This window comes from Hermetia illucens, chromosome 5, assembly GCF_905115235.1.
Source record: "Hermetia illucens chromosome 5, iHerIll2.2.curated.20191125, whole genome shotgun sequence".
Classification (NCBI taxonomy): Eukaryota; Metazoa; Arthropoda; class Insecta; order Diptera; family Stratiomyidae; genus Hermetia; species Hermetia illucens.
Window position 1 is genome coordinate 94,698,449 of NC_051853.1, and position 24,769 is coordinate 94,723,217.

The 24,769-nt window shown below is 39.7% G+C and overlaps 2 protein-coding genes across 9 annotated transcripts in view; one reads left to right on the plus strand and one right to left on the minus strand.

Moving 5' to 3' along the window:
* The first annotated feature begins 273 nt into the window (after window positions 1-273).
* On the plus strand, window positions 274-23,680 carry LOC119656807 (catenin alpha). 7 transcript variants are annotated; one of them, XM_038063419.1, is made up of 14 exons: window positions 274-921; window positions 9,134-9,510; window positions 9,576-9,893; window positions 9,965-10,168; window positions 10,276-10,302; window positions 11,494-12,178; window positions 12,235-12,386; window positions 12,860-12,932; window positions 13,207-13,274; window positions 13,336-13,517; window positions 21,725-21,965; window positions 22,021-22,137; window positions 22,370-22,375; window positions 22,978-23,680. In XM_038063419.1, the coding sequence occupies exons 1-14, from the start codon at window positions 768-770 to the stop codon at window positions 23,140-23,142; spliced, it is 2,769 nt and encodes a 922-aa protein (XP_037919347.1). In that variant the 5' UTR covers window positions 274-767; the 3' UTR covers window positions 23,143-23,680. The 7 variants fall into 7 exon arrangements, with proteins under 7 accessions (XP_037919347.1, XP_037919348.1, XP_037919351.1 ...); XM_038063420.1 differs by lacking the exon at window positions 12,860-12,932 and adding an exon at window positions 12,618-12,687 and having other exon boundaries at window positions 277-921; XM_038063423.1 differs by lacking the exon at window positions 10,276-10,302 and having other exon boundaries at window positions 278-921.
* Window positions 23,681-23,764: 84 nt separating this feature from the next.
* LOC119656808 (cholesterol 7-desaturase nvd) overlaps window positions 23,765-24,769 on the minus strand; it is a 44,311-nt gene continuing 43,306 nt past the window's right edge. For both annotated transcript variants that reach the window (XM_038063427.1, XM_038063426.1), the window contains exon 7: window positions 23,765-24,704. In XM_038063427.1, coding sequence (XP_037919355.1) covers window positions 24,543-24,704 — 162 coding nt within the window. In that variant the 3' untranslated portion in view covers window positions 23,765-24,542. The remainder of the gene's footprint in view (window positions 24,705-24,769) is intronic.

A 24,769-nucleotide genomic window follows, 5' to 3' on the forward strand; every position in this document is an offset into this window, starting at 1 on the left:
TGACCAAATGTCCTAAAAAGAACTAATATGTGTTTACATATATTGGGTCTTTTTGCCTTTATTGATATTCATTCAGATGAGTATTATCCATTAATTGGTGAGTTAATCTTCCTGGAATTACCAAGAATTGTGATCAAGAAGAAGAAACGTTATAAGTTCTCGGCGAGTGTTTTGATTTAAAAGAATTAAAAGTGTTTGTTATTAGCGAATTTCTTATAAGTTGTGAATTACGTATAATAATAATTGTTATGCCTAATAAAGAGAAGAAAAAGGAATTTCGTTTTACATAAGCTCAAAAATTTTTCTGAAAATTAGTTTCTATAAATAAAAAACTAATTGTTATATATTTGATTGTCGTCATTTAATAACGAACTGTTTTCCCCCATTCTTCCAAAGGGAAATTCCCTCAAATTTCCGGCGAAAGCAACCCAAGGCCCGCAGCCGGCGAATTCAACTGTCACTTCATCGTATCGGGCAGTCCGAATTCTTGCGCATTCCATCGATCCGTCACAGCAGGTCGCCATATTTGCACTTGAACTGAAATTCGGAAACTTCCCAAGTAGATTCCGTGTTTGCGGTGAGAAATTGAATTCCAAGCGATTGAAAAGTGTATCCTCCGGGGACTAGCCGACTCGAATTACATTTTCTGAATTGAAGTGAACAAAGAGTGTTTGCGCGAAGTTAATAAAGCCCGGAACCCGCCTGAATTTTGTGTGCCCTAGAAAGTGTTTTGTGCGAATCCAGCAGCGAACAATCGGCGAGTAAAAATGGGAACAATCACCGACTTCGGGCAAATGGCTCTGAAATGGGATCCAAAGAACCTCGAAATTCGTACAATGTCTGTGGAGAAGACGCTGGAGCCGCTCGTTCTTCAGGTTACGACGCTGGTGAATACGAAGGGACCGAGCAAGAAGAAAAAAGGTGTGCATTTCCCCCGAATTTTGTGATACTGCATTTGTTGACGTTATTTCTCTATGAGTCATCCATCGCTGTGTCTGGGAATTCTTGCTAAATTCCACTAACCAGTCTTGCTAACAAATTACCAGTTATATTCTGCGAAAAGGGTGTTGGTGGAAGTTTGGAGCTAGAATACACAATGGAACATGGTTGCAATTAGGATAGTCGCGGAATTTCTTTGTAGGATTATGGGGATGTACCACCACTTTGCGCCTAAACAGTGCAAGTAGCAGCAAAAAGGGTCTAGCGGTTTTAACAGGCTTGTAATTTATTGGATGTATTAAGCTTCCCCTGGGAACACCCTTCGGCGTTATTTTGTAATATAAGATTTGCCGCCCTAAACCCATTTCTTTGGAGGTCAAACTAGCAGATCGGCTAGATACATTCTTCCTAATTTGTCTTGAATCGGTAGCTCTTTAAAAGTGCTCTACTAGTGGGTGGTCAGCCAACCAGAAACGCACCAATCGGCGAAAGTTGTTAGTTGACATTACATTCCAGCACGGTGCCAGCGCCTATGTTTTTGTTGGGCCCGAAATTCAGAGCCGCCGTTCTAACCAGATGTGCTATTTGTACTCTCACCTTTCTGGTGCAATTTTATTAACGATTGAAGAGAATCTCACAATTGGTCATTAAGCTCCGAGACCAACCAATAAAAACACATTTTTTTTTGTAAAATTCGACTTATTCATTAAGATAATTCCTTTCCATAGCGATAACGTCATTTCAGCGTTTTTCTAAACTTTCGATGCCTTTCTTATAAAATTCTGTCTTTATCCTGAAAATAGGGCTCAGTTGCGACTATAACTTTACCATCGGAGCCGAATCTCTTTCCTTGGAGCTTCCTTTTGAGACATGCGAACAAGTAGAAGGTAGATGGGGCCAGATCTGGTGAATATGGGGTGTGTGGGGTAATTCGAATTGTAGATCGTGCAATTTCCTTATCGTTTTCATCGACTGTGAATCCGCACATTACCCTGGTGAAACAACGGTTTTTTCTTTGCAATGTCAGGACTTTTCTGCTTAATTGCATCAAACAATCGAACCAATAATTCAATATATAAGTCGCTATTGACCGTCTGCACCTTCGGAAGGAAGTTGAAAAGTAAAATTCCGTGAATGTCTCAAAACGCAGATTCCCTAAACGTGCCTGTTGACTGTTTTGTCTTCGGGAGCTTTGGCCGACTTTCGGCTGACACTGACTGACTCTTTTTAACTCTGGAGTATAATGATGAATCCACGTTGCATCCATTGTTATGTGTCGACGCAAAAATCTTTTCTATCCCGCGTAAATAGCTGCAAACAGAGCTCTGAATCATCAATTCGCTGCTGTTTTTGCTCCACTGCGAGCAAACGCGGCACCCACTTGGACAAAATTTGTTCATATTCAATTTGTCGTGTGACAATTTTTGATAATAATGATAATTAATGATAATTTGATATCTTCAGGATCTTACCTATGCACTCCAATCATGCTCTACTATGGGACATAATGATTTTTTGGATATTTTCGGGTGCAGCCACCTCAATTGACCACGTTTAAAGTTCGCATACCATCAGGAAATGGTTGCTTTCGACAGGTACTTTTCTGGGTAACACTTTTTCAGCTATTTTTCAGCTTGAACGTCATTTTTTCCCATTAAAAAACGGTGTTTCATTGACACGAGAAGTTCGTTTTTTTTTTGCATAGTTTAAAGAAACACAAATCTGTCGTCACTTAGCCTTTAATATTTCAAGAACTACTTAACTGAATGCCATGCAATTTTCACAAATATCCTCTAAAGTAGGTTTTACCAAAAAACATGGTAGTATGGTAATCGCGACGCGTTGTGTGCGCTAAGCTCGGGGCTTAATAAACCATAAAATTTCCGTGGCTTCGCGAATCGTCGATGGATTTCGGTAAAATAAAAAAAGACATTTTTCAATATCTGGCTTAGTCTTCGAGGTACGGAAGCTTGAAATTTCCGATTTGCGCGATTTGATTATCATCAATTAATGACAAATCAGGATGACCCGCTGCTGAGGTTTGCAGTTGAAAAACTGTCTCAGATTTTAAGGTTTGGAAAATTGGCTAAACTTGTCTGTATATGCTTGAAACTTTCTCGTTTTATACAATTCCCGATAACATTGAAAACTTTTGCTTTTTGAAAAAGATACCGTCTGGCTGCTTTCAGTAACTAGATCATCCTCCAGGTCCTCCAACACCTTTTTAATATGTTCCAAAAAATTCGCAATTCAAAATTTTTTTAGTCAGAAACCACCAACACCAATTCTGTGCCATCTATCACAATATTCAATAATTCTTCGTTGGAATGAAGTTTTTCGAGAGGACTAATTATTTCAAATGTTTTCTCTTCGTCTATTTCGTCAAAACCCATAAATTTCGAACTTTGAAGGCCTTACTCTGTATGCTGTTCAGACGCGGGACTTTGTCTTCGCCTATTCTACTGTAAATCTCTAACAGCTCATCTGTCGTTACTGTTGGAATAGTTGTCCCGTGAAGTTATGAGTGTCCTTCTCTTCCCAAACGAAAAGCCCTTTTTCTCAAAACTGGTTGGACCTATTGATGATATCTGAGGCCGGGCGTTCCACATCTTCTTTTTTTACCATATATGTTGCCTTGTAGCTTTTCTGGTATGGATCATCCTCCCTCATATTGATTAAATATGCTACCCACCGCAATCTATTGAATCGGATTTTATCCACAGTTAGTGTGGTAGTGGTATCGCTCATACGTATCGACGTTTACAGGCTATGAAATCGTCCATTCTTCTGTAAGGGTAAACATTTTTCGAAGGATTCTTCACACGAACGCGGCTAAAAATTCGTAATTTTTCTTGCTAAGAACCCAAGTTTCCGTGGAATACATAATGACTTGCAAGATCGTTGTCGTATGCAGTAAGAGCTTTGACCCTAAGGTGAAACATTTTGGGCGGAACAGTTTTTGCAAGATGAAATAGGCTCTGTTGGATGCCAACAGCCGTGTGCGGATTTTGCCATCTTTGTTGCTATCGATTGTGATTTTCAATCTAAGATAGGAGAAATTATTAACGGTCTTGAAATCGTAGTCTCCTATCTTGCTGATGCTATTTGATGTTGTTTTTTTTTTTTGTTTTTGATGTCGACGTTGCCACCATGTATTTTGTCTTGCCTTCAGCAATGGGTAGTTCGTATATCTCGCGTTGTACTTCCAATAAATTTGATGTCGTCATCATAAGTCAATATTTGACCTGAAGAGGATGGAGCCTCTAGGATTTACATCACGGATTACTTTTTCCAGGGACAGGTTGAAAATGATGCATGGTAGGTTATCCCCTTGTCTTTCACAATTTTTAATGATGGCTGTTCTCGAGGGTCATCTTGCTGTTTTTATCTGGCCTCGCACATTTGTCCGTCTCAGCCTAGTCATTCATATCAATTTGGTTAGGATACCGAATTCTTTCATGGCCATGTACAATTTAACTCGCTATCATAGGCGACCTTGAAGTTGATGAAGAGATGGCGCAACTGACGATATTTTAACAATTTTTCCATTGCTTGTTGTTTGGAGAGAAAATTTGATCTTTTGCTGATTTGCTTGGAATAAAACCTCTTTGATCTGCCTAGCAAAATAGGGGAGAATACCTCATAGATGGTGCTCTATAATTGTTGCACTGCGTGATATACCCCTTTTTATGTGTTGGACCGATAATAATAATCGTTGCCAGTCATCAGACATTGATTTGCTATCCCAAACTTGAGCATAAATTGATAAGCCGTTTAGTGTTATTGATCTTCTCTATATTTAACCAGTTCGGGTTTAATTACATTGGCTCCTGACCAATTATGATTCTTAAGCCAATGAATTGCACGGATTACATTTTTCATGGTTGACGGTAGCAGTATTTGTCCGCCGTCCTTAGCTGGCGGGGTCTCCATCTCGCTGATATTCTGGTTGTTGAGCAGTTCATCAGAACTCAATACAACCCTCCAAAATGCATGTATGGTAGGAAATGGGATTTCAATTTTTGTCTCGAGAAGACGAGCATCTTGGTGAATATGGTTTTATCCTGCTGACTTATTGGTTAAAATTCCGCGTCTAATGCGGTGGCTGCCCCATTCTTTTCGAGTTCATAGACTTGTTGGTTCTGCCAGGCTTCTTTTTAAGTAAACATAAAACCTTATTAAAATCGGTTTACTGTCTGTCTGTCTGTCCGTCTGTCTGTCTGTCTGTCTGTCCGTCACACGCATTTTTCTCGGAAATGGTTATAGCGATTGACACCAAATTTGGTAGAAAGGTGGGAACTGTGAACGCTCACGCATATAGTGAGTTACATCCTTTTACGACGAATTTAAGGGGGGGTCCCCATACATGCAAAAGAAGGGTGTAAATTTTTTTTTCATCAAATATAGTCATGTGGGGTATCAAATTAAAGGTCTCGGTTAGTACTTTTCGAAGCCGGTCTTAATTTTGACTTGTTGAAAAGGTGGGGAGTGCCGGGGGTTGAAAGTGGTAATTTTTTTAACGAACCCATTCTCAGGAACTACCCAGCCGAAAAATCTGAAAAAAATCAGGGGGCTGCCCCTATATAGTGCCTAGGCTCCGAAATACCCTCCATACCGATACCTGTTCAAATAAAGTTAATAATAGTATATTACTATAATTTTTAGTAATTGACAGGGAAACTCCCCTTAAGTTCACCCTAGAATCACAAAATTTTGCAGCAATGTAGGCTATAGTATTGAAGATGATTCTGCCAAATTTGGTGAAAATCGCACCATTATTAACAAAGTTAAAAGTCAAAACTGTCGCCCCTCTCCAAATTCAAGACTATGAATGTCAATATCACTTGAAAGTGGCTATTTTCACATAATATATGCATATTTTACGTGCTACATGCTAATGGGACAAATGCACATTCAAATCTCTTTATAAAAGAAATATACAAAATCTTTCATACCTGAAGCGTCTAGCTTCCGGTTTCCCGACTTGTTTCTGTCTGTGAAGTCGTTTCTCCGCTCGGAGTTTGTGATAGATCTCTGCGTGCGCTTGTATTTTTTGAGAGTACATCATCATTCAGTATACAGCATTCTTCCGTTCCGTTGCTAGCTTACATTCAACGTCGAAACAGTCGTTCTGATTTTTTTTAACGACTAGGATCAAATATGATTCTGGCCGTACCAACGATGAGGTTCTTCAGATAGTTGTAAAAATCATTTGTGGGCGCTTCATCTCCAGGACCTCTGATAGCTGCGGGCAATTCATTCACTTCTCCCTTTAGGTGTTAAGAGGGACTTTGCTCGCCTGATAGTGAGAAAGAGATTCGACGTGGTGTTTTTACTTGGTCGCAGAGTACCATGCCAACAAGATAGTGGTCCGAGTCTATATTGGCTACTATATATTCTGACAATCACAATGCTGAGAGGAGGCGGCGTTCAATTAAGATGTGGTCAATTTAGTTGTTTAGTGGTCCACGTACTTCCAACAATTACTTGATGTCACACTGCTAGTTAAATAGTCCGCAGTCCGTTGTGGCTGGTGTTTTGGTGTAAGCTATGGTAGCTGATGTATCGCCTAAATACGGGCTCCGACCCTACTTGGTTGTTAAAATGTCCAAGTATGATTCTGAACCATATTTGGGGCAGTAGTTGGTTCTACTGTCACGTAGCTGTCCCTCTCCGACTTTGCAATATCCTCTGTAGGAGCGCGAATGTTAATGAAGTTTATGTTTCTAAGTTTGCCCCACAATCGTAGAGTGAATAGCCGTTCACTTATCTATTATTATCTGGAAAATAAATTGGTGCAGCTTGTCCCATTTTTAGGCGCGGGAGACTCGCTGTAGGTATTTGTTCAGCAACCGTTTGCCAGGTTTTATGATCTATCGTGAGTACCAATCCCCACTTCGCCCGTGGTCCTATACTACGATCTACCATACATTACCTTTTAAACGGCACGTCACTTAAAACATTCTTCATGCGATCAGGAACGCTATAAGCGTATGTTTTTGTGTACCTTCCGTGTTCGGTGGAAAATAAATCGTTTCGGGAGAACGCCTTTATATTTTTCATCATCAACGGTATAATAACCGGTATCCTTAGGAACTCCAGTAATCCCGGTTTTGGACCGAGGTCCACCAATTCGATATCCCTAAAAGCTGCCTGGCGTCCTGATCTAAGCCATCGCTGCATCTGAGGCATGGACTGCCTCGTTTTCTTTTTCTACCATAGATAATGCCCTTATAATCTTATCGCTTCCAATATCCTCTTTCACTCTTCCCTTTTACTCGCTTCCTTTATGAACAGATATTCTGCCCTGCATTTCAACACTTCCAAAAACTTCTTGGGCTGCACTCTCGATTTCTTCCTTTCCAACCTCCCGAGTGCCACCTTTATTTCCTCGCCCATCCCTATATATAAAAATTGACGCTCACTACCCCCTGCTTGAATTTGATGCAGAGCTCCGTCGCTCTACGTGTGATCAAGGTCTTGGTATCTTTTATAATATCCTGTCCGATCTCCTCCCCTGTTACGTCCTTTCTCCTACTTGCTTTCGTTCTTATCCAACTTGATTCACCACGAAGATCCGCCTGAACCTGAAAGAGTAACACCGACCTTGTTCCACTGTGAAATCGATGATTAAAATAGCGCATAAGAGATATCTGCTGAGTGTCTAGGCCGCCCTTGCCCGCCGTAACTTGAAACTGTTGTGTACCAACACTCGCCATCCCGTAACCTCACCCAATCATTCCCTTCTTCCATCAACTTTCTCGATTCCATTCCCAATTCCCCGCAACAATCCCGTGACCTGCATTTTTCTTACTTCTCTTCCGTGTTTTATCAAATCGGTAATTATCGATGAGAAAATCAGCTGGGCTACAAACAGTCGTCGGAGCTAAATGGCATATCACCAGTTATGCTACAGAAACAGCAAGAAACATTGGTGCCGTATTTTGTCGAGATTTGCCGGAGCTGTATCTCCAGCACACCTTCCTTAGAGGCAAGTCCATTATACGTAGAATCATGGAAGGAGCCTTGGGAAAAGTGTGCCATAAGTGTAATCCGCAAAATGCGGACTCGGCATAAATCCAAAACTGAGGTGCTGGTATTCACCACCAAGCCAAGGGCACCCGTATTCCACCTCCCATGGCTAAATGAACAAAGATTAGTTCCCTCCGATATAAAGTATCTGGGTGTGATGCTGGATACTAAATTGGCTAATGAACGGGCTGACGGATTTAACAGGGGAGGCTCTGCTCTTGGCAGTTTCTCGGGCGGCACAGTCTGTATTCCACCGGTGTATGTCGCACCACTTTGCAGCGGGTGACTTCAAATGGCGAATGCTCACCACCTGCGCTGAGCTAAGGTAAATTTGGCCCGCCTGTAACACAATCCGATCGCATCTCTCTTTCAAACACATGCAAATGCATGCAGGATTACAATGGTCTTCGCGGGGCATCGGTCCAAAGGGGACCATGCCGCCAGAATCGGCATACCCTACAATCGTCATTACCGAATCTGCGGAGAAGAGGGGAAAATTCTCATTCAGCTAGAGCGATTACGGACACTAGGTAAACTATTCTTTGAAGGCTTCAGGGAGATCTCTAGTTACAGTATAGTAATCATGGTTTCAGAAATTTGTGGCATCGAAACCGTGCCCCCAACGCTAATCGGAGTGGCCACTGATATCTGCGATGTAAGTTATTCTGTGCTTAGTATCCTGCATTATCAGCAAAAGATGCGAAGGTCTTCATGTATAATAGATACAACCAAACACAATATCTTGAGGTACCCCAGCTTTGGTCCACGCGAAGTGAAAACTATATAAACTAACAATATATCCTCTGTCTACAAGGCACGGTTCCAGGGGTTTGGTAAGATTTTCAAGCAATCACGATCATATATGAAGCCATTGTATTAAACGCCTGTGTTGTGTGATGAACGGCTGCGCGAAAAGTGGCCGAATCGCACTTCATTCGAAAGTAAGTCTAAAAGTCTCTCATTTTGGGCAAAGAGTCCATTTTTAGAAAACTGACTGCCTTAGACGAAATCTTATCAATATTTACGAGCCTGAAATCGAAGGAGTAGAACCACTGTTGGTCTCTGTCTCTAATTTTAAATCTCGTCTCACAATAGTGTTTGTTATTTATTATTAGCAGTTAGTGTATTCTTCCATAAATAACTGATCAATGAAATTTTTCAGGCAAATCCAAGCGTGCAAGTGCACTGGTGGCAGCTGTTGAGAAAGCTACTGAAAATTTCATTGAAAAGGGTGAACAAATTGCCTATGAAAATCCTGATATCACCCAAGAAATGTTGGCAGCCGTTGATGAAGTGAGGAAAACCGGTGATGCTATGAGTATCGCTGCCAGAGAATTCTCCGAAGATCCTTGCAGTTCCAGTAAACGAGGAAATATGGTGCGAGCTGCGCGTAACCTTCTTTCTGCTGTAACCCGACTTTTGATTCTTGCCGATATGGTCGACGTACATTTACTTTTGAAGTCCTTACATGTCGTCGAGGATGATCTCAACAAGTTGAAGAATGCTTCCAGTCAAAATGAACTCTTGAATAATATGAAGGTTACTTTAACAAGCACATTCTATTTTTATAAACTTTCAAAATTAACGTGGAAATTGTCCAACAGCAATTTGGGAGGAATGCCAACGAATTGATCAAACAAGCTGCCAAACGCCAACAAGAATTGAAAGATCACCAGCTCCGTGATGATCTGGCAGCAGCGCGTGCTGTATTGAAGAAACATTCAACAATGCTGCTGACCGCTTCTAAAGTCTACGTTCGTCATCCTGAGTTAGACTTGGCCAAAGTTAACCGTGATTTTGTTCTGAAACAAGTGTGCGAGGCAGTGAACACTATAAGTGATGTCGCCCAAGGTAAATCGTCACAACCAAATGAAATTTACAGCGGTGCAGGTGAATTGGCTGCTGCTCTGGATGATTTCGATGTAAGTATATTGTTTAGGACACGCTTCCGCTCTAGGTGTAAATCAAAATATAATTGTCTGATAACATGCAGGAAAGTGTCATCATGGACCCGCTTTCATACAGTGAGAAACGTTCACGACAACTTCTAGAGGAACGTCTGGAAAGCATTATTAGTGCAGCTGCTTTAATGGCCGATGCTGACTGTACTCGTGACGAAAGGCGCGAACGCATTGTCGCTGAGTGTAACGCCGTTCGCCAAGCTCTGCAGGATCTACTGTCTGAATATATGGCCAACGTAAGTAATATGTTCCTCTGCTTCTACTTGAAACTATTTTTCCATCGACTATTTTATTTTATAAAGTTTGGTTGAATTTATGTTCACATGAGATTTTCCATTTTAAGTTAATCGCTGCAAAAGTAAGAAGGACGGTAAATATTTTGTGTATATTTGTCATAATATGTACACTTGGTTTTTTGCATTATTTTCCCTTCTAACATTACACCAATTATTAATTATTGCTTTTCTCATAAGAAAATTCGCATTAAATGCTAGTTTTCAAAGTTAACATCTTCGTGTCGAGAATTTATCAGAGTTGCGTATGGTTTACCAATATTGGTATTGGGTTTTTGATCACGAAATGTATAAATAAGATTTGTTTTTTTTTGTGTAGCATTAAACATTGTATATTGTTATTCTTGTACATAGAATAGGCAGCAGAATACAGTTCATTTTAAAGTTGCCAGAGTAATTAAAAGTTCATCCTTCGAAAAGGTAAAATAGTTTTCACACATAACACTAGTCAATTTGATTGAAACTGTTGCAAGATTTTCGTTAAATCACGCTAAAGGCCTATTGTCAGCGACTGTTTTGTAGAAAACATCAACATTATTGATGTAGGATTGTTCCACTATCATTGGAGCTCCGAAGTCTCGTACATTTTGAAATCTTTCACTGTGATTCTACGAGTGTTGTTGATGAGAGGAATGCGCAGACGAGATTATAAATTAACTTTAAACAATGTAATAATACGAGGCAGCATCTATTAAATAATCTGAGCCGAGAATTCAATATTATGTTATTTGGTTTGGTTGACTAGTGCTCAATGTTTTATGCAAGTATGATATTGAGAAACTATTTAAATCGTTAACATTAGAGTTTTGAGATGTTATAAAAGCACAATTTGAGTTTTTTGCAAATCACAATTATTGATAAATAGATTCTAACGATTTTTTCAACAAGCTCAGAAAGATCTGGGCGTTGACACGCGAATCAAAATAGCCAAAGTCACGATTCATGGTAAAGACAAACTCAAATGATATTTTCACAACGATGAATTTTTATCTGGTTCAGTTAAACAAGTTACTGGTTGTCACATGGTGTTTGTTACAATTGGTTACGAACAGGATTATCACCCGTTAAATACCCAATGCAAATATTACATATCTTCAAGGGCATTTTTCTAATCCTTCAAACCGGATATTTCTGAGCTTGCTATCTCTAATTTCAGCTATAATGAATTGCACATTTGCAATATTGTAAAAATGACATCCCATTAGATAGATTATTGACTGGCATTACAATTCGAATATAACGATTCTAAACGAGCCTTTAATTTTCAGATGGGTCAAAAAGAGCAGACTCCCGGTTTAGAGCGCGCAATTGGACAAATGTGTCGGAAAACTCGTGACTTACGACGTCAATTGCGCAAAGCTGTGGTTGACCACGTTTCTGATTCATTCCTGGAAACAACCATGCCTCTGCTTGACTTAATTAAAGCTGCAGAAAGCGGCAATGAGAAAAAAGTACGAGAGAAAGCCGATGTTTTCACTAAACACGCAGAGAAGTTGGTTGAGGTGGCTAATTTGGTGTGCAGCATGTCAAATAATGAAGATGGGGTGAAGATGGTCCGTTATGCAGCGGCTCAAATTGAAACACTATGCCCACAAGTTATTAATGCCGCTCTAATTTTGGCCGCTCGACCAAACTCCAAAGTGGCACAAGAGAACATGGATGCCTATCGTGCTGCTTGGGAGAATCAAGTTCGTATTCTGACTGAAGCAGTTGATGACATTACAACAATTGATGACTTCTTGGCTGTTTCTGAAAACCACATCCTGGAGGATGTAAATAAGTGTGTGCTCGCTTTACAAGAAGGTGATGCACAAGACTTAAGGAATACAGCAGGAGCGATTCAAGGTCGATCGGCTCGTGTTTGCAATGTGGTCGAAGCTGAAATGGATAATTACGAACCATGCATTTACACGAAACGGGTATTGGAAGCGGTAAAAGTTTTGAGAGAGCAAGGTAATTTAGAGTGAGCATTCGCTTGATGGCTTTTGATAAACTTATCGTCATTGCAGTTATGTCGAAGTTTGCGCAACGCGTTGATGTTGCAGTTAATGCTTTGTCTTCCAATTCATCGAAAGATGTGGATGAAAATGATTTCATCGATGCTTCTCGGTTGGTATACGATGGTGTCCGTGAAATTCGACGTGCTGTTTTAATGAATAGGGTAAGTGTTTTTTAAATGGAAATTCCTCGTTTTCAATATTTTATGAAAGCGCGTTTATCGTTTGGCCAATCGCTGCAACAATATCGAGTTCGAAATATTTTATTTTACTTTTCCTAAAGAATGTTGAAAAATGTATTCTTATCCATTGAATTTCTTATACCTAAATTTGAATTTACATTGCGCTTTCTATAAATCAATATGCCTGATATTTGTTCTGTTTGACAATAAAAGGATGAAGAGGAATTAGACCCCGAAGATATAGAATTTGATGAACACTACACAACAGAAACTAGGAGCAAGTGTAAGCGGAACATAATATATTCGTTTCTGTGGAGTGTTTTGTGTCATGATTTTTGTTTGTTTTCTCTGTTTTGCTTCCACGGGCCTGATTTATTTCTTGCGTTATGTTATGTTTCTACCATTAGTGTTTTGCTTTGCTTTATGTTTTTCTTCATTTCGCAATTTGTTTACAGAGCTCTGATGATTTGGATACTGATACCGAGTTTGAACCTGTCGAAGACATGACACTGGAAACTCGAAGTCGATGTATGGATTTTGTTTTGTTTTGTCTTGCATGCTTGGTTTTTATTTAAATTAACTTTTTCTGCTGTCTGACATGGGTCCGTATAGTTTTTCAAGATTTCTTATGAGTTTACTTGTCCACCTTTCTACTTATCTTAATGCAAGATGTGTATTTCGGGAAATGTGCTTGTCCGATGTCAGACAGTGAAGCAAAAGGTGTTTTTGGCTGTTTTTACTTTGTACCTAAAATCGAATAATCAGTAATTAAAACTTTTTAAAATAAATTTCATTCCTCCAGCAAGCGCACACACTGGCGATCAAACAGTTGATGAATATCCTGAAATTAGTGGCATCTGCACTGCAAGGGTAACTATCGGAGATGAATATACAAAGGAGCATTTGTATGAAAGTAAAATTATGCTTACAGGAAGCCATGCGTAAAATGAACGAGGAAGATAAAATGAAGATTGCCCAGCAAGTTGAATTGTTCCGACGTGAAAAATTAACATTTGATTCTGAAGTGGCGAAATGGGATGACACTGGCAACGATATAATTTTCTTGGCAAAACATATGTGTATGATTATGATGGAAATGACAGATTTTACAAGGTAATATTTTAACTCATATTAGTGTAGTGTTGTATGTACGTCGTAATTTAAATGTAAAATTTACGGAAAGTTTTGGCAAAAAGTACTTGACTACAGGGCGGTAATTGCATTCTTTCCGCTGTACACGATTCCAAACACTTGAGAGTGGAGGAGTGTCCATATAACACCCAGACATCTCAACACCTAGACATCTCAGGGAGTAGGTGGAGTGAATTCCACTTGGATTAATAGTATATACTATTAAGGAGGAAAGTTGATGTTCCGGTGAAGTAATGATTCTCCGGTGAGCTGCGGGTTCCCTGCTTATCGTAAAGTATGACTAAAACGGATAAAGAATTTTGTAGTATCAATCTACATATCTGCTATTTGATAAAGCCACAGAAACAGTTACTTTCTGCTTCGTCAACGATTTTTTCTTCAGCATTTGTCCCGTTCAGAAGCGAGGTGGATTCGTCCCGCCATTTTGCTGTGTCAAAGGCCTGATCTGAATGCAGTCGCGAGGTTTTCAAATCTTCATACCGCGTATCAAGGCTTTCTGGCCTTTTGGTCTTTTCCTATCGGCTTCGATATTCAGACTAATCTTGGCAAGTGATCTCTTGCGAGCGCGAATTTCGTTACCATAAGTTAAGACGCCTCTCTCGCAATTTTTCCATCAACCCCATATCGATCGCAAATATCCTCAATTTGAATGTGCGATAAATTTTGAATCTGAGATGTTTGTTGATACGTCGACTACCAAGAACGGAAGTTGTGGAATGCCACTTCATCCAGGTTGCGCTAATGCGTGAAGCAATTTCATAACGCAGTTCGACATTGGCTGATAGCCTTAATCGGAAATATTTAAATCGCTCAGTTCCGGGCAGGTCATTGCCACTGACAGTGGTTTTATCGTTTTCATTAGGATCGGTCTTCAAAAATTTTGTGTTATTCAAGTTCAATTTGAGACCGTGTTGCATGAGATCATTACATTTTTGAAGGGGTTGCTCGAGATTATATCATGAGCATAAAGCTGCGTATAGGGCGCTGGACCTTGGATGTCTTTTGTGACAGTGTCCATAATAAGAACAAACAGGAATGGCAAAAGGACACTGCATTGATGAACTCTGACAGAGACCCGAATAACCTGACAAAGACACAGTTTTGATATGTTCGCCACGCTTAGAACTTTACTTTTCGGATCGTGGTTGAGCAATTTAACGCAGCACATTAGTTTTTTTTTGGTACTAGGTATTGTCGCAGAGCATACCAGAGGAGTGTGTGTGGCACACGGTCGAACGCCTTCTCTAGATCTAAAAGTGCAGCGTATAGGGTACGATACTTGCCATGGTGTGTTAACATGAGTAACCGCGCAGCGTGTATTGTGCCAGTAGTCCCGCAGTTTTTGACAAACCCGGCTTGATTCATAATCATTTGAACGATGTCGCCAATACGGTTGTCAAGAATGCTTCACGGTATGGGACAGGAACCGAATCTGGCGCTAACTCGGACAATTGGTTGGACTACCTTTCTTTTTGCATATTGAAACGATGGTGCTTTTTTGCCAGTCAGATGGTGTTCTACTTTAGCAATAGCCCGATTCAACTCACTGAGTCACAGTGTTGAGTCCCAGCTCTTCCCTTCCCAGGGCTCAAATGCGATGTTGTTAGATCCTGTTGTTTTCCCTGATTTCATTGTTTTATTGCTTCGTCGACTTCATTGGTGCTGACAGGTGGAATTGCCCCAAATGTAGACAGTGTTTCTGGAATTGGAGGAGGAACAAATTCTTCCGTTGCAATCTGCTCGAAATATTCCCATCATCTAACCGTCGATTGGTTAGCCAGGTACCGTTCTTGACAACAGAAGTGTTCGATATCCTGTGTGCGTCGGTGTCGGCTTTTGATAAGTCGATACAGATGTCTCTCGCCGTCCTCAGTGTCCAATTTATCGCAAAGATCTTTGTAATTGACCATTCGGGCAACAACGATCGTTTTCTTTGCTTCCCGATTGAAATTTTTGTAAACTGGGCAATTGGTCAACTTTTTAGCGTCGAGAAATTTATGGTAGAGGCGTTTCTTTTCACGAAACTTATTTCGACATTGCCATTCCAAAACCAAGTATCTCGGCTTTCCAGGCGTTATGACCCCGAGGGTTTACGTAGGTCGCTTTGTGGATGGTGTCTTTAATTTGGTTCCACGATTCTTCGACATTCGTCAACGATATATGATTGGGTTCCGGTATCCGGTGTCGAATTAATGCTTATTTAATCCGCGCGATGCGCCTTTCTCATGTCGTCGGACTCACCGTTAGACAGAATATTATTAAACTGCGAGATTCCGGTCCAAAATGAGACCCAACGAAGACTTCCAATAGAGAGAAGAACGTGATTATATACATACTGGAAAAATGTGGTCGATGACAACATTCGAAAAACTCTTAGTTCTATATTACAGATATATGGCAATGTATATTACACAACATTGATGTCGAATCCAAAGAGCCAAAACGATTTAGTTTGCGAAAGTTTCCTCTGAACAAGTTACTTTAGTACATTTTACTGTGTGGCATTCCCTTAATATTCGTAGTGGATTTCAACTTGACTTGTTTTGGTACACTTTTTATGGCGTCTTTCGTTCAAATGTGCCGTATTTATCAGGGTTGTTTTGTAATATTTTATAAGTGTGGTATTTTAGTTTCGATATGGCCGGAGATGTCTAAAAGGTTTGGTTTGTTGCTGCGATTAACCGTTTCATTTCTTGAAATAAGGGCATCTATTTGAATTACTCATTAAAAATTGCAATTCGTTTTCCTTAGCAACTGATATCATTTCCCGAAACACTTTCTTCATACGAAGTAGGGACCTATCCCGCGTTCGGGGTAGAAATCATGCGACCTCCTTTTCAAAAACAAAAGATCATTATAGCTTCCGAATAGATTTAGATTTAGAGCAGTTTCTTTTTTCCCTTAAATCAGATAATAAAAGATATGGAATACATCTGCGATAATAAAATACTCAGACATGTGAGTTGATCAAAGTAAAAGATGCGTAACATTATGTCAATCATGTCTACTGAGGTCATCTTTTCGACAACAGATTCTACTTCTATGTTGAAGAGTATGAGGGCCAGTCCATTTCCTTGTTTTAGTGCTGACTCTGTAGGGAAGTTATAATTTAGTTCCTTTTGGAAAGCTTGGCAAAAATCAAAGATCAATTGGTATATGCCGACGTTATATTCCCAGTTTGTAGTTTGTATATGTGGACGGTGTATTCCAGTACTATCAAAAATATTTAATCCTTAGTTTAATTTCTGAAGCCGCTCACCTATGATATCTGCGTATTATTTGATTGGATCTCCAATAATTTCTGTAGTAATTTCTCAAACCGTTGCCCTTTTCGTTTTGAGAATGATAGGGTCCTAAGTCCGCATCAACTTAATGCTGGACCGGACCAAATGTTGCCCTTTTGTTTTAGCTTGTCTCAGATGAAATGTCGGAGTTCACAATGAAATGAAGGTAGTTGCGATTTAGATGACTCCCAATTGCCACCAGGTGGCACTGGCAGTCCTATATGTGATCAAAGTGTCTTTTCAGCTTCAAACATTTTTTTAGTTGTTGGGGAGAAACATTGATCATAACGCAGCGAAGGTAACGAGAAACTTTTGCATTTAGCGCAAATAAGAAAATGAAGCACTCAGTGGTGGTTCAAAAAAAATTGGTCAAGCGATATGATCCTTCAGAGGAAGCTACTTGTCGACCAGGACTATCAAACGACGAAAGCCGAGGTTGCGCTTGATAGTAGATTTTTCATTTGCAATTCTCTGGTTTTCCGCAATAGAAAGTATTTCTTCTTGCATAGAACAATGATATGTGATAAAAATCACATGTCGAAACCGAAAAAGATAATGGTAGCTGGCAAGAAGGCTATACACAGGAGGAGCAACTTTAACGGCAAAGGCGCACGGAATCTTCTTATAGCGGTGATGGGATAGAATCAGAATTAGATATGAATCATCAATCAAAACGTTCTTTGCCAACTAAGTTTCTGTTTGATGATCATATGACAAGCAAGCGAGTGGTGCACTAGAAGAAGTATTAGCCGGTCCATAATGTCTTTAAAATCAGAGGTCTGGCGAGCCTTTTTAGAAATAAAATAACTTTTCCAAAACAGCATTGTTTTCATTCAAATTGAGAACTAATTTAGAGGAATAATTTCGATTGTTCACTAAATCCTTAAACGTGGAGGGAAGCTGTTTCATGTCAGCGCTTACAGCTTCCCCTTGAAGTTGAGGTATGTAAAAGTTTGAACAACGTTTGGACTGATCAAACCAATCTGGACTTGCCTCGAATTCGCATTTATGGGATTCTTTTGTCTTTTGTTTTGATCCGAACCGTTTCCATGATCGATAGGCTCTATTCCCGCTGCGGTTGATACCATGCGAATCCCCCCCGAAGTTCAGCGTAGTGTGCGTCGTAATAAAAGGGAATTTGTTATTACACTGGTCAGGGAAGCGGAAGATGCCGCAGAACGCAATGATTTCAGAAGTATATACTGCATCATGGTTACAAGTCTTTCGATGGTCCTGTAAAGGACATTAACAGCCGACTCCTCATTCACGATAACGACCAGATGAAGTGGTGGAAAGAACACTTCACGACGGTCCTTAACCGTATCACATCCTGTGAAATTCAGCCTGTTCTGCATGAGCGGAATAGTCACCGTAACATTCGGATACGGACTATTCCCCCAAGCAGAAAAACAGAGAAATCACCTCGGGACTTATGCACTCAAATGAGCAAAATCGCTGATTTCGACGATCTCTCTGCAAAGTTATTTATCCACTTGTATAGAAATGTTGGGAATCCAAGACCTTTCCCAGACAGTGGAAGCAGGAGATGGGCGTTAAGGTTCCAAAGGACACTCGTTTTGAGTGTGATAAATTTAGGAGTATTTGCGTGCTCCCTGCTGTATCAAAGATAATAGTTAAAATAATCCTCAAACGCATCAAAGAACATCTCGAAAGCTTGACTGACAGAGTAGGTTGGTTTCCGCCTTGGAGTCTCCTGCATTGACCCCATGAACACCCTACCGATCATTTTGGAACAGTGCGCGGAGTTTACATCTTCGTTTCACCTGCTTTTCATCGATTTGGAAAAAATCTTTTGACACCGTGAGCAAGGAGTGCATCTGGCGTACTCTACGCAGGAGGGGCATTCCGGAGAAACTAATAGCTATTATCAGAGTGACATATGATGGCACAAAATGCAACGCCGAGGTAAAATTTCGGGAGGTATTTGGGGTGCAAAGCCAAGTCCACCAAGGTTGCATCTTGTCACCGATATTAATTTTTTTTACGTACAAACCCAAGGTTCCCAGTCTGACGGGTCATCGCGCTATTGAGGGCATCGCACTGGATGTTGCCCAACGCATTAACAGCGCTAGATCCGCTTTCGCTGCCTCGAATAAAAGCTGTGCATTTATCTCAACATCAAGATTACGAGTATGTTGAGACTGTTCTATGCTAGCGTGCTTTCGGTGTTGCTATATGGGAGTAGCACAGTGAAAATGACGCTGGCCTGATAATTATTTCAAATGAAGAGGATCCTTGTACAGGCCGGTTACAGGTGGGCGGTGCAATTGGAAGGCGCAGGTGACGCACATTAAGGAGGAGGCGATAATTGTACTACTAGCCGCGTCATACAGTGGAACCTACTCTTCCAAAATGGCCGATGAGTGGGTCGCCCCAAGAGCACTTAGTGCAGAAAAGTAGAGGCAGAGTACGGAAATCTCGGAAAGTCCTGGGGTGAGCTGAAGTGCATTTCAGATAACAGCGTACGATTGCGCGTAGGTGTGGTTGACACCTTGTACATTATCAAGGAGTAACTAATCAATGTTACATTCAATATGTATTGAATTGATTGAAATTATGTACAGAAGCTCCAATAGAGACGGTTCCAGGCTCGGTTGAGAAAACAAAATGATGATTTACCGTAGTGTGAATGCCCATGTAACACTCACGCGTTTATGGGATAGCATCCACTTAATGTATGTCCATTTTGAGCTTTTGAGCTGGGAATTATAGATTCACTCAAAGTACTCCCCGTTTGTTATAAAATGCGAGTTAAAGGGAAAGAATTGTAGGTTAGCACCAAACATTATCATTGTCGGTTACGAAAGGGGCCAAGAAATTGTGCCTACGCTCCTCAATTACGGTATCGGATATCTCCATAAAGCTCGGTTTCTTCAAGTTGTGTGAAAGTTCTACCACTACTACAGCACATTTCGAGAATGAGAAACATATCAATTATACGGTAGTATATATCAACGGAAAATTTGCGCATAACAGAAGAGAAGCAGGGTTTCTATGAGCAGCTCACTGTAGCCTAGTATTGAATTCCTAAACGTACCATTGCAATTGTGATGCCAAGGTGGGGTTTAACAACACCGTGCTTGGAAATATCATGAGGAAATGCGGTCTTGGCGGCCGCAACAATAATGGAGAGAGATTTTTTGGATTTCTGCAACTTTCATCGCCTTATCATTGGTCGAACAGTGTTTGAGCGTAGAACCTGCCACACTGTCAACTGGATTTCAACTGACCGGCAGCGAAGCAGCAACAGTTGAAAATCTGATTTCCGACAGAATGGACATATTGGAGTAATGGGTTGAGTATTTTGACGAACTGCTGGACAGCCGGAATATCGGCAAGTTGGAGGTCTCACTAACTGAAGACGACGGATAAATACTGCCACAACCAAGTATAGAAAAAGCAGTTCGTCCAATTCATCAGCTTAAAAATCATAATTCACCGGGAGTCGATGAAATTACAGCTCACGATTAGCAACGAGGCATTTTCTATCCCATACATAAAAAGGGAGATATTACGCAGTGTAGCAATCATGGAGGCATCACGTCGCTGAGTATGGCGCGATCATTGAGGGGGTAGAGTATCAACCTCCTAATCTTGCTGCTCTGGCTTCGAAACCCAGTCGTCATGAGTGTCTGTGATCGTCTTTTGTTTGTCTCGCTGCTGTGAACTTATCACTTGCACAGCGTTAAGTATAATGATAGTGAAACTGAAGCACAATCTAACTGTGGATGGCCTATCCTCCACCAAGGAGTGAACAGGAAATACTACTGCTACGTTGATGAGTACCATCTATTCGATATTCTCTGCTATCTTGCTAGGTCGGATAGCTCCATACGCCCAGAACATCATTGGCCCATACCAAAGAGGCTCCACTCCAGGCAAATCACCAACAGATCAGGTTTTCTCTGTGCGATAAGCGATGGAAAATCTCTTGGAATATGGCCATCAGTTTCATCATCTTTTCATCGACTTTAAGACCGTCTATGATAGCATAGCCAAGGTAAAACTGTACACACATGAGAGATTTCGGTATTCTAACCCGAGATGTACAAACTGCCTTCGTCCAGATCAAGCAGGCGGCGCGAGATCTTGGGCTGCACATCAAAGAAGGTAAGACGAAATATATGGTGGCAGCAATCAACAACATCAAACTGCCCTGGTTAAACGAGAACAATAAAGATAGGAGACTATTACAACTTTGAGAATGGTAGAAAAAGAAAACGAGGCAGACCCTGCCTAAGATGGAGCGATGGCGTAGGTCAGGACGTCAGACAGCTTTTAGGAATATCGAATTGGTGGACCTGGGCGCAAAACCGGGATGTCTGGAGCTCCTTATTAAGGCAGGCCTAGACCGAATACCGGTTGTTGCGCCGTTGATGATGATGATAAACAAACCCTTTTGCGTAAACTTTTGCTATTTATTAGATCTGATCTTTCTCTGAGCCATGTTTGTTGTAGATTTTAGTTGTCCCACGACGTTCCAGCAAGCTAACAGAGAGAGCTAAGTTCTCTGGCCCTTACCACGAAGATCGTACGTGGTACAGAGAATTGGCCAGGCCTTCGGGCTATGTATGCCAGCTGTCATTCGGTTTTTGGGCACAGGGCCCTGTGTTGTTAGACTAGTTGTAGGCTAGATAATCTACGTATGTTACTATACGTTTTGTGACGACACGTGCGAGCACAATTGGGTCGGAGCCTGTCCGAATAGGCAATGAATGAATGAATTGAATCGAATGTGGTGAAATTTCGTAGAAATTTTCTTATTCATGATTAGGACAAACTGAGCAAATGTTTATAATTATAGTGAAGTCGTGAGTTTTTTAATATATAAACGTACTAAATCTGTGAAATATTATTTTGCAGGGGCCGAGGACCGCTAAAAACTACAATGGACGTCATCAATGCTGCCAAAAAAATTTCCGAGGCTGGTACTAAACTAGATAAACTGACACGTGAAATTGCAGAAAAATGTCCTGAGAGTAGCACAAAAGATGATCTGTTGGCTTATCTGGAACGTATCGCTTTATATTGTCATCAAATTCAAATCACATCTAAAGTAAAAGCCGACGTACAAAATATCAGTGGAGAGTTGATAGTTTCAGGGGTAAGTTGATTGCTTTTGCCAGAAACGTGAAAATATAAAACTGCCTTACTTACAGCTGGACAGTGCTACATCTTTGATTCAAGCTGCAAAGAATTTGATGAATGCTGTCGTATTAACCGTTAAATATTCGTACGTTGCATCGACAAAGTATACGAGACAAGGCGTCGTTGCGGTAAGTATTGTTGTACTTTCAGTGGAGTCTGATGTGTACGATTGCGAAATTGATATTTTGAAGAAAATGGATTGAAAAAGGCATTGAATTAATGTCGTACACTTTAGACCCTGAACTAGAGTTTGCATTCTGTTAATATTGAAATTCATAAGGTCGGTATTGCATTGCCATTAAAATCTCCCATTATTGTTCACATTATGCCCATTTCAATTTTTTTCGGGAATAATTCTAGAACTACGTGAGTATAAGTCGTAGAAACTGTGTCGACATTGTTTCTTCATTCTATTGCACTGTTATACTCCGCATGCTTTTTCCCTTGCAATTATTTTTTTTTGTAGATGATATTCATCGTCTTTTTTAAGTTCATCATTTTTAATTTTAACGGCTAATGTTTCGAGGTATTTGAATAGAAATTAAAATAACTTTGCAAATGAAGATATTCCATGTCTATTGGAATGAATTCAGGAAACCCTGGTTTCCGTTTTAGTAGATATGATAATATATTGAACTTCAGTTTTCGATATAGGATGCTAGAGTTTTTAAGGCAAAATTATTTGAAAACATCTCAATTTGAAGTCAAGCTTTGTAAATAACCCACCAGCTTATTTTTACTCGTTCATTTGACTTGTTTAAATTAGAAAAAATGTCGCACTTTCTTTTTCACTGTGAATGTTGGGGAAAGATTTTATTCGGATTTATTTCGATAAAAGATCATCAATTTCAATATCATTTCGATGTACAAAATCTAGGACAGATCATATGCGTATTTAGTTGTTCACTTTGATCCAGGATAACTCTATTTACTTTTAATCTATAAATGTTTTATGATGTCCATTGCAGTCTCCAATTGTTGTGTGGAAGATGAAGGCACCGGAGAAGAAACCACTTGTACGGCCGGAAAAACCCGAAGAAGTGCGCGCTAAAGTGCGCAAGGGATCGCAAAAGAAGGTTCAAAATCCAATACATGCTCTGTCGGAATTCCAAAGTCCTGCTGATGCAGTTTAAAGAAATATATTAATTGTACCTGGCATAAGGGGCACCAAATTTGATACACTTAAAACCACACGTACTGTCTCTCTGTAGTTGACAAAAAGTATAGGAATTATGCTGATAAGCAATGACGAGAAAAATATTTTATCCTAGACCTTAAATCAGTAAAAATCATATATTTTAGAGAATAGAGTAGAGAGGAACGTAGGAACAGTGATTCATGAGACAAAATTCAAGTATAAAGAATTAGACTAGTTGATTGATTGTAGGAAGATATAATGAAATGTGAAGGAGAATATCACGGTGGCCAAACTGAAATGCGCTTGCCTCTTACTTCTTTTCGAGCCTATTGAGTTTCGTTCGGCGTTTTCGGATATGATTGAATACATGACTCCGATTTGTGAATTTTTTCCAAGAAGAAATCGAATCAAAAGAAAATATTTTTTTTAAAGTTACAATTAAATTATTATTTATATTTTTCATTTAAACTGGTAGAACTAAGTTGCGAATTTTTTACATGCATAGTACACAAATATACATATTCCATTTTTTACATTCTGACTTTTTTACGTATTCGAACTGTGTAGTCAGTGTTATATTATGCAAAGTATTTTATTCAATAAAATGAATTTAATCAGCTGAAATGCTTCGTTTCATTGGTTTTAATCTACAATCTAACTAACTATTAATAATCTGGCAAAAGTAATAGTAAAAAAAATATTGGCTACTGCTTATGAAGTGCGCGATATTTGTTTATTCTTACGCGGAATTTACTGACTTTTTTAAGACAACAAATTTCTGAAATATTTCAAAAAGAGTTAGATGATTATAATAACATTAATATAAAATGAGAAAATCACAGTTAAGTCGTTTGATAAATATGAACTGTTGATTGATATACTGGCATCCATACTGAAATTCATCTGGGTCTTTGCATTTGGGTAAGTAAGGTAAAAGTATATACGACAATGAATATGATGAAATTAGAGCGCCTCATTACAGGTAAGGTAGTTCATAATTTGTCTAACTTGAAACAATCTTTCGGAGGTTACTTAGGAAATAAATTCGTGAAAAATAACCCATTGTTTTCATAGAAGGCTGGGACGTGGAAATTTTGGCCAGCAAATCTTTTGGTTGGTAAATGCTATATAGAAATATTAAAGAAGCAATGAGGATGCTAGAACGTATACGTTTACGGAAGTGTTATAACTTAGTGTGTTCTATTCCAAACAATGTGTTCTATTATATTCATACTACAAATATAATTTTCTACTTGGCGTTTCGCTATAGGTAAATTTTATTAAAACTAAGTTTTAAACTAGATTTTTTAGTGTTCTACTTAAATGGAAGTCATGGTAGAAAACAAAATTTATGAGAATGGCAAGCCTCGTCTTGAGTAACATCTGACAGAATTACTACCATTCCATACTGTCTTTAGCTTCGGCAAATGTTTTACTGTTTTCCGAGTAAAATTGGCTGTACCACGCACGGTATAGTTTTATATTTCTATCTTCCTTAAGTAGACAAGGTGAATGTAGATAAACTTTGTGATTCCACACCATCATATCACGTTCAAACTAAAAGTAGAAAATTTGAGAATGTGACTGCAAATAGGGGGCAGATTGTCAAATTTGAATGGGAG